Source organism: Pteropus alecto, unplaced genomic scaffold (assembly GCF_000325575.1).
Source record: "Pteropus alecto unplaced genomic scaffold, ASM32557v1 scaffold118, whole genome shotgun sequence".
NCBI lineage: Eukaryota > Metazoa > Chordata > Mammalia > Chiroptera > Pteropodidae > Pteropus > Pteropus alecto.
This window is the reverse complement of record NW_006440654.1, coordinates 161705-171349: the sequence shown is the minus strand read 5'-3', so window position 1 is coordinate 171349 and position 9645 is coordinate 161705. Positions and strand designations below refer to the sequence as shown.

The following is a 9645-nucleotide window of genomic DNA, read 5'->3' as shown; positions in this document are numbered from 1 at the left end:
AAACAAAGAGAATAAAGGATAAAATGTCCTATCTAGAGGATGAGAAAGCCAAGGACACACATTCAGAATGGCAAGAGAAAAGATGCCAACTATAAAAATAATTTAAAGAGCATATGGGACACTATTAAGAGTCCAAATATCAGCATAACTGAAGAAAATCGAGATGTTGAACAGCTGTTTGAAGAAATAATGATGGAAAACTTCCCTAACCTGGTGAAGGAAATGGACATAAAACTCCAAGAAGCTCAGAGAATCTCAAAAACCAGGGATCCAAAGAGGCCCACACCAAGACATATCATAATTAAAATGCCAAAGTTTAAATACAAAGAAAGACTACTAAAAGGCGCAAGAGAAAAACAGATAGTTACTTATAAGGGAACACCCATAAGACTGGAGCTGATTTCTCAAAAGAAACTATGCAGTACAGAAGGGCTTGGCAAAAAATATTCAACAGGATGAAGACCCAGGATCTACAACTAAGGATACTTTATCCAGCAAAGCTATCATTTAGAGCTGAAGGACAGATAAAGAGCTTCCCAGACAAAAATAAGCTAAAGGAATTTATCACCACTAAGCCAGTATTACAGAGAATGTTGGAGGGACTTCTTTAAGAAGAAAAAACATGTATCAAAAACAGGAATAAAGAATGGTAACAATTACATTCCTATCAATAAGTACCTTAAATGGAAAAGAATTAAGTGCTCCAACCAAAAGATAGAGTGGCTGAAAGGATAAGAAAACAAGACCCCTGCATATGAAAAGGAAGGGGATGGAAAAAGATACTGCTTTGATGGACCTAGAAGGTATTTAAGTCAGGCATTTAAAGGTAAACACTATATGATTTCACTTATATGTGGAATCTAAGGAATAAAAAGAACAAAGTAATCAAAAACAGACTCATAAATACAGTGGATGATGTGGTGACGGACAGAGGGGAGGGGGGTTGGGGAGCTGGGAAAATGGGGTGAAGGGTTTAAGAAGCACAAATGAGTAGCTGGTGGATGGTCACGGGGATGGAGAGCATGGCACAGGGAACGCAGTTAGCATTAATACGTTGGCCAGGTGGAGGGTCAGGGAAGGGAGGGAGCAGTTGAGGGAATTGTTTTATGAACTATATAGATGTCTAACCAATCAATGTACTGTATACTTGAAACTAATCAAAATAAATATTTTTTTTAAAAAAGTGACCTTTGGATTTGACAATCTGGAGGTCACTGGTGACCTTGACTGGGGCTGTTTTCATGCAGTGACAGACACAAAAGCCTGACTGAAATGTATTTAAGGAGAAGGGAAGAGGAGAAATAGAAAGTTGTGAGCCTAGATTCAAAGGGCAGCAGAGAAACCGGCCTTTAACCTGGAATGTAATGTGGAGTCACAGTGTCTTTTGTTTTAAGTTAGGAGATGTTACATCAGTGTCAAATATTACAAAAGGGCCCAGTGAATTCTGGACATTTGATTTGGGTGTCATTGGTCATCTCAGTGAGACCTGTTTCAGGAGATCGGTAAAAGTAGCAACAAGATTTCCATGAAATAAAGAATTACTGGATCGTTAGACAAAATAGATAGGACATACAGATTTAGATGAGGAAGGCAGGAAAAATACGAGATAGAATGAAGGTGTTTTGTTTTTGGAATATACAAAGGCAGACTTGCCTGTCTTTACACTGTGTGGAAGGGGCTAGTTGAACAGAAAAGGCTAGAGAATCTGGAGAAAGGGTACAGATAGTACAGGGCCTGGGAAGGGAAGAAGGTAGGGGCGGGGTAAGGTAAGTAAGGATCCAGGTGGTCCAGGTTCGGGCCTGAGGTCTCTAGCTTGCCCACGAATGTCAATAAAAAGGTTTTCCTCTGAGAACAGACGTTCCTGGTTTGAGGAGCATAACACAGGTTTGGCGACGCTGTGTGGCTCCCGAGAGGTGCTTAGACTCGGCACGCAGCAGAGAGCAGCGGCAGAGATGCCACATGGCTGCACCATATCCTTGGGACCCAGGGGCGGCGCAGGGAAAATGGACTGTAACTGTCGTTGGTGTTTGAAACGTGCATGCGGTGGACGGACAGGCGAGGGTACGAGTGTGAGAGTGGTGTAAAGGGTTTGTGAGATGATGCGCAGGGGCGAAGGGCAGGGACATGGGCCGAGCAGGTCCGCGGGAGGGTGGCGGCTGCGGCCAGAAGACGTTGGACCTTGGAGGAAGGACCGTCTGGAAGCAGGTCCAGCGGAGCGTGTAGGCTGCGGTGGCGGAAGACCACAGACCCCGGTCCGCCGCATGCTTTCCTGACGAGGCGCCGTGAGGACGGCCACAGCCCGAGGGCGCGAGGGGGTGCAGGCTGGGGGTCAGGCGGGCAGCGATCGTGTGGGCTTCGGGAACCAGCCTGGGAGTGAAGGGCGCAAGGGCCGGGGTCCCGGGGACTGAGGGGTCCAGAGGCCCGCAGAAGCCCGCGGGCCTCGCCTGGTACGAAGGGTCCAGCCGCTCTGGGGTCCTCAGGTGGAGAAAGGCGGACAGCGGACGAGGCGCGGGTCCCAGACCGTGGGGTGTGGGGCTGGGCGGAGGGCGGGAGAGTCTGCGGCCTTTGCTGCTGCGCACGCGAGGGGCAGCGAGGGGCGCGTGCCTGGAGTCCGGGGCCCCAGGAGCGGGCGACGTGAGTCGGGACGTGTGGAGTCTCGCGCGAGGGCGGGGGGGGGCCGCGGGTGAGGAGACCGAGGTGTGTATTTATTTAGAAATTCTTTAATTGCCTGCGTTCCCTCCGCGGCCGCGCGGCGAGTCCTGAGGCTCCTCCTTCGCACGCCCCGCCCCTTTCCGTTACCAGACCTGCCCCCGGGCCTGGCCCCTCGTCCTCATTGGCTGGTGTTCCGGAGCGGAAGAGGCGGGGCTGCGAACGCGTGACTGTGCCGGCCCCAGGCTGCGCCCAAGTCCCAACCTCGAAGTCTTATTGGCTGTTCTCCAGAGCGGAAGGGGAGGGGCCACCCCGGGCTGGTCCTGCATGTAGGCTTGCCGTCTCAGGGCTTGAGTGAGGAGGGGCCGAGGTTGGGGGAGGGCGGAGCTGAGACGAGAGGGTACCCCTGCTTCTGATAGTTGTGTGCCTCCTCTTGGCTCCTTGAGTGTAAGGCCATGCACACAGGGCCCTGCCTGTCTGCTGGGCCACTCTGTCCCCAGTGTCCAGAGCAGCACTTGGCACAGCAGGTGCTAGTAAACATTTGTTAAATGAGTAGGTGGATGGCTGAATGTTTAGCCTCCACAACTACCTTGCATGGCTGACATTGTCCTATCTGTCTTAACAAAGGAGGGCCCTGTGCCCCAGGAAGATGAGGCCGAGGCCCAGGTACGTGCAGCTGGGAAGAGCAGGCATTGCTTCCAGCCCAGGCTCTGATGGCCTTCAGGCAGCAAAAGCACAGATTACCAGGCAGGGGATGGCCAGAGAGCAGCACAACCCTTAGGGAGGCTGCACATAAGCTGTGGTTGAGAGGAGGCTAGAGAGATCGCTTGGGCCTCTATAGGCCAGTCCAAGGGGCTCAGTCTTTACTTAGAGTATGATGGGCATCTTGGAAGTGTGGTAAGCAGACTTGTGACATGGCAAAGAGCCCTCCTTGGTTGCTGGAGGGAGGATAGAGTCGGAGGCAGCTGTTGCTGTTGTTTGGACAAATAATAATGGAAGTGTGGGCAGGGAAGGTGGTGGTCATGGCGGAGGGAAGTAACAGCTATTCAGAAGGTAGACTTGTCAGGGCTTGGAATGTGAGAAGTGAGGGAGAAAGAAGGAATGGGTTAGTGGTTGAAGGGTGATGCCACTGGCTGAGATGGGGAAGAGTGGGAAAGAAGCCAGTTTGGAAGGTTGTAAACTCCGTGTTTGAACACCTTGTGTTTGAGATTCCTGGGACTCTCTGGATTTCAAGGATTTCGATCCTTAGCAGACTGATTACAGAGCAGGAAAAACAGCTAGAGTTGAGCCAGACAGTTCTGGGCACACAGTGAGTCCCCACCCATCCACTGAAGAATCTGCTGCCTGAGCCACATACCCTCCCCAAACTGCCAGGTTTCTGCCCCTTCCAGACTTGGAAGAGCTGTCCCTTCCCGCCTGGGAGCCACCCTGCATACTTCCAATCACTCCGCCATTTGCTTAGACCGTCCAGAAAAACGAGAGTCATGAATAACTCTAAAGAGTAATGAAGGCAACTTCAAGGAAGAGTAAGAGTTAACTAGGCTGGATTCCACGCAGAAGGTTCAGTGAAGGCAAAGGCAAGTATGTGGATGAGCCTGCTAACTTTATGGAATGGCAAGTGTGGCTGGGGCTCAGGTTCTTGAGGAACAGCAGAAGAGACTCAGAGATCAATTGGGCTGGAATGGGAGGAACCCGGGTACCCTGACCAGCAGATGGAGGTAGGCTGTCTCAGACACCCTGCAGAGTCCAGACCCGGAAGGATGGGCTCTCAGGGAGTCCAGAGATGTCAGTCTGGTCTACTCAGGCCCTGTACTTCCAAAACTAGCTAACTGTTCAACAAATGTTTCCTTTATATCCTGGGCACACAGCTAGACTACATTTCCCAGCCTCCCTTGCAATAAGATTCCTGGCCGGTGTGCTCTGTTAATGGAAGTGCTCTGTTATCATCAGGCCACCTCTATAAAATCCTCCCATGAGTGATCTTCTCTCTCTCTTTCCCCATGTACCTACTGGATGTTGATGTCCGAGGTCACTTGGGAGCTAGCTGAGGAAGGCAGGGCCTCCGTCACCATAAGTCTTTGAATAATGGTATGCAAAGTGTCTGCCTCAGCCAGCTGAACAGGAATTAAACTTCTGTTGAGATTTCAAGGTTTATCTGTTATGACTGCTAGCCTTAACTAGTGCAGATCTGCAGAGCCATGCGGCATAAGGACCTTATTTAGGTCTGGAGTTGTCACCAGAGGTGTATATCCTGGTTTAGCATGATGATATCTTTTACTGATTTAAGAACAAATCAGAGAACTTTGGCTAAATTTCAATATTAATTAAAAGCCAGCTGTTGGACTCTGCTCACTGCTCTCCCAGTGAGTGAGCAGATATGCCCAGAAGCCCACCAAAACTGACACTTTCCCAGGGTAGGTGACACAGGCACCCCAAGAAGCAGAGGTCTGTGAAGATACTTTCAGAAGCCCAAGAATGCTGACATGGAACGCGACATTTTGTGAGCATAGATATACTTCTATGAGCCTCTCCTGGAGACTCTTACGAGGTTAGAGTCACCCAATCACCCATTAATCACCCAATTACCCAAAATAGAAAATGTGAATTACCTTCGATGCCTCTCCATCAGCTTTGTCAGCCCTCCCCACCTTTGACGTTCTCACCTCTCTGATCCTCAGTCCCTTAGTTTCAGTCCTGTCATTTCTCCCAACTCTGCCACCACCACAAGCACTACCCTGACAGGTCTCCTTGCTTCTATCCTTAGTGTACCCCACTTCGTTATATCATCCGGTTAGCCAAAGTGATCCCGGTAAAACTTAGGGCAGTTATGTCACCCTTGGCTCAAAACCCAACAGCTTCCCCCATCGTTAGAGAAGGCTGAGTCTGGCCTATGAGCCCTTCTGGCCCCACTCCACCTGTCCCCCCCTGGGCTGTTCCTGCACTGCAGCAGGCACCTCCCACCTTGCAGCTCTGGCTCCTGCCATCCCTCAGCCAGGAATGCTCTGCCTTCCGGCCCCTACGTGGCTCCTGCCCTCATCTCCTTCACGTTGGAGGCAAACAGCCCCACTCCTCCACTTCTTCCTGGTTATTGCCATCTATCTCCTCACTAGCCTCTAAACCCCAGAGGGAGGGGCGGTTTCTGCTGGTTTTGTTCACTGCTGTATCCCAGTGCCTAGCACACTGTGGCACTCAGAAAGCAGGTGATAAACCTCGAGCTTCCCCTGCCCGCCGCTCCATCCCCGATCCACGTCTGCCTCACCTGTAGTGAATTCCACTTGGGCAGGTGGTGCCCTGCTCACTGCTGAATCCCCAGCCCAGAGCCAAGTGGATGGCTGGTGTTCAATAAACACTGGTCCCTGAGAGAGGGCCCGGGACTGTTCCTGACTCACTTCCGGCTCTTGGCGCCTAGCAGGGTGCTGAGACCTGGATTCGCTCAAGCATATAGCGATAGTAATCGAGTACCTACTTACACTTTACTTTTCGCTTACTTTTCGTGTTATTTTAATAAGAAAGCTGACCGGAGGGAAGGAGCACCTGCTCTCTCATAGACATGACCACTGGACACCCGGACCTCAGGCCCGAGACTGCAGTACCTCTTATGTCCAGGAGGAGGCTGAGGGCCCCATAGGGCTCTGCTCTAGCCCAGAGGGGTGCAGAGGGCACGTCCATGCATGGAGGAAGTCGGTGGGCCCCACTCCCCAGCAGACAAACAAACAGAAGTCACCCTAGGAAACAGGGAAAGGTTCTGAAGCAAGAGTTTATTCCAAGTGCACACAGTGGCTATGGACAGTGACCTCAGCAGAGACACATTTCATAAGAGGTCACAAGCCTCTCCTAGTCTCCCAGTCTCAGCCCTGCCCTTGCCATCTCTCTGGCCTGAGCTAGGGCTGGAGGAGAGTCTTCTACTTCCCAAACAAAACACAGGAACCTACAGGCTCAGAGAGAATTACACAGCCTTATTTTTATTAGTATCTACCAAGAAATAAAATCAAAACCCCCTCCATGCTCCAACTCCACCTCTGCCACATGGACCCTCAGGGGCAGCGTCTGCCTGGGGAGCCCCTGCTGCCCGAGCTGTCTTTGGAGCTGGTCACCTGTGCACGGCCACCCCTCGTGCCTGCAAGCTGACCACAGACCCATTCCTCTAACGTGGGGATGAAAGGGTGGCTGGCATCTCTCCGGCCCTCAGCTATCAGCTTTGGGAACTTGGAAGAGATCAGCAATGTCCAGCAGAGCTTGGCGGATGTGGTTCCCAAAGCGCTGGGCATTCTGTGGGCACCAAGAGCTCCGATCAACCTCCAGGCGAGCCCCTGCCCCTCTGTCCCCACAAGCAAGGACTCTTCCCCAGCCATTCAGGGCCCCAGGTGGCACCCCCTCCTCAGGCCTGAGCGGGAGCAGGAGACTCACTGTCTCTGAGCTTGAGAACTTGCTGGAGATGTGGAAGAAGATGGTGTTCTCACCCGCAATCATGTAGGAAACCCCGTAGCCATCGTCTGCCACCTGAGGACAGCACCAGGTGAGGGCCTACAAGCCGAGCTGAGGCTGCCCTTGCCCCTCCGCGGGACCCCCAGGAAGGGTCCGCCCCAGACGCCGCCTTCTTCTCTAGGTCAGGACCACCCAGGGGACAGTGTGAAAACCCAAGAGCTCAGCCCCTGCAGTTCCAGACCCCACCCGGGAACCCAGGACCTCGTGCTTCTCTCAGGGGGATCAAGATCACCGAGGCCTCTGTCCAGGGGCATCTCTAGCTCCCTGACAAACATCCCGCGTGAGTCTCTCAGTAGGAGAGCTGGACTCTGTCTAGTAAGCATACATCGGGGGAAGCAGCCCTGGGCATGCTTGCGCTCCTGCTCCTGTGGCGGGCGCCGGCACAGGTGGGCTCCCAGGCGCCAGTCTGCCAGGCTGCTAGCTACCCATTCTGTTTCCACGCAGGGCAGGTCCAGGGCTGTGCTCCCACCTCTGGCCCGACCTCTTTGAGGTCCTGCACTCTCCACTGAAAGCGCCAGGCCCCCGTCCTACTCACCCATCCCCTTCCACAGGTACTTACAGGGCCAAAACCACCGCCAGGGGCCAGGTGATTGGGGTACTTGTTTGGGTCAAACATGCGGATCTGGAACTGAGTGGTCTGGCTGGTGGAGAGGCGCCAGGGTTCTGAGAGCACCTGCAACAAGCAGACTGCAGCGGTCAGACACCATGTGCTCAGCGCACATCTGCCGCCAAGTGGTGCCCAAGCACCTGCTCGAGCCAGACTGTTCTGGCTGAGGGTGCGGAAGTGAACGCAGTGCAGAACCTTCCTGACGGGGGCCCCAGGTCTGTTCTCGCCATCCCAGCATCTGCGCAAACCCTCGATCCTGTCTCAAGGCTCGTTGACCTGCCCATTCCTCTGGCCCCCTCCTGTCCCGCTGTCCCGTGCACAGGGCACACCCTGGCCTCAGAGTCTGGGCACTGGAGGTTCTCTCTACCCAGCCCGATCCCTTCAGCCTCTTCACTCTTCTCAGGAGTGCTGTCACCACCTGGCGCTTCGCACGTTTGTCTGTCCGTTTCCTTCATAGAACACCATATGCACAGAGTGGGGTGGGGTCTCTCTTCAGTGTCAGAATCAACTGGCCCCACCCCTCCAGGACAGTTTCAAGGGAGCCGGCCAGACAGAAAACAGGCCAAGACCAGCGGGGAAGGCCACCCGCATCAAAAGCACTGACCTCAGCCAGGAAGGGGGAGCTGACCCCCAGGTACTTAGAGACCACGTAGAGGCAGAAGAGGTGTCTGTCAATGCCAGCGCCCGTCATGGCCAGGCGGTACAAGTTCTGGTGCTTCTCAGAGGCTTTCCGGAAGAGACTCTGGAGGTCTGCTTTCTGGGTCACAGGACAGGGCAGTGAAGAATGGCCCTGACCCCCAAGGCGGCAGGAGGCAGAGGGTCGCCTCACCGTGAGGCTGTGGGGTCACACCTTGTGGGTCCCTTCCACCATGGCCTTGACAAAGGCTGCGGACTCGCGGGTGCAGGAGCGCACAGTCTCCGTCCTCCCCTCACGGAACATCCTGGTCATGGAGGCTTCATAGGTCAGGCAGAACTTGCCCCTGTCCTGGGGAACACAGAGGGTGAACCTGGCTGGCGGCCCCGTGCAGCCCTGACCACTCGCTGGGCGGCCGGCGGGCCCCTACCCGGAAGTGCGCCAGCTGCAGGGCAATCTGCACGAAGGCGTCGGGACTGGTCCGGCACTTCTTGATGAGACCCTTGCCGAAGAGCAAGAACTGGAAGCAGTACAATTCCACGTCATCTGCCAGCGCCTTGGCCACCTGGTAGGAACGCTCGATGACCGCCTGGCACTGCGGAGACACGGAAAGGGTCAGCTGGGGGCAGACCTCTCGGAAGGGCAAGGCTGGCGGCGTCAGGGTCCCTTCACATCTTCTGGAGGAGGGAGGTGCTGACACGGCCCCCTGGACATGGGGCTCACACATCCCAGCTCCTCCCGCCAGCACGTGGCCCGAGATGTCTGGTCTCCCTGCGGCCAGTCTACTCAGTGTCCCCTGTGAGCGGGGCTGGGCCAGACGGGAGGAGGTAGCAGCACATCTCAGGTCCTCGTCACTCTCTCATGCCCCCCCCCCGCCCCCGCCCAGTCCCCGCTCAGCCTGAGCACCTTCTCCGGGATGGCCCACTGCAGCCGCTGAGGATGTGGCAGCGCAGTGTTCGGTGTGCCCAGGCAGTGCCCAGTGTCCGTGTACCCCAGGTGGAAGGTGTCAGTGCCCAGGACAAACTGCAGGGAGAGGGTCAGGCTGAGAGGCTGTCCCCGTTCCCAGCCCCCAGCCCCCTGCCAGCCTACCCCGCAGGACCCCTCTCTGGGCCCCTTGCCTCCCAGAGGTGCCCGATGATAGGGGCGTCTGCCCAGGCATGCTCCGTGTTGAGGCCCATCTTGCCGTTCTCGAAGACCACGAGCGTGAAAGACTTGTCGAACCACCTGCGGAGGAGCGGGTGGTGGCGGGGAGGGGAGGTAGGGGGCTGGG

General features: G+C 54.8%; 1 protein-coding gene across 4 annotated transcripts in view; it reads right to left on the bottom strand.

The window, feature by feature from the left end:
• Positions 1–6388: 6388 nt before the first annotated feature.
• Positions 6389–9645, bottom strand: part of CPT1B (carnitine palmitoyltransferase 1B) — a 7723-nt gene continuing 4466 nt past the window's right edge. For 2 of the 4 annotated variants that reach the window (XM_025051073.1, XM_006917838.3), the window contains 8 exons: positions 9494–9599; positions 9282–9398; positions 8806–8970; positions 8592–8726; positions 8346–8498; positions 7694–7807; positions 7057–7149; positions 6389–6918 (listed from right to left, as the gene is read on the bottom strand). In XM_025051073.1, the coding sequence (XP_024906841.1) occupies positions 6835–6918; positions 7057–7149; positions 7694–7807; positions 8346–8498; positions 8592–8726; positions 8806–8970; positions 9282–9398; positions 9494–9599 (967 nt within the window). In that variant the 3' untranslated portion in view covers positions 6389–6834. Of the gene's footprint in view, positions 6919–7056; positions 7150–7693; positions 7808–8345; positions 8727–8805; positions 8971–9281; positions 9399–9493; positions 9600–9645 lie in introns of those variants that run through there. The other 2 variants (XR_003048146.1, XM_025051074.1) reach the window with 2 other exon arrangements.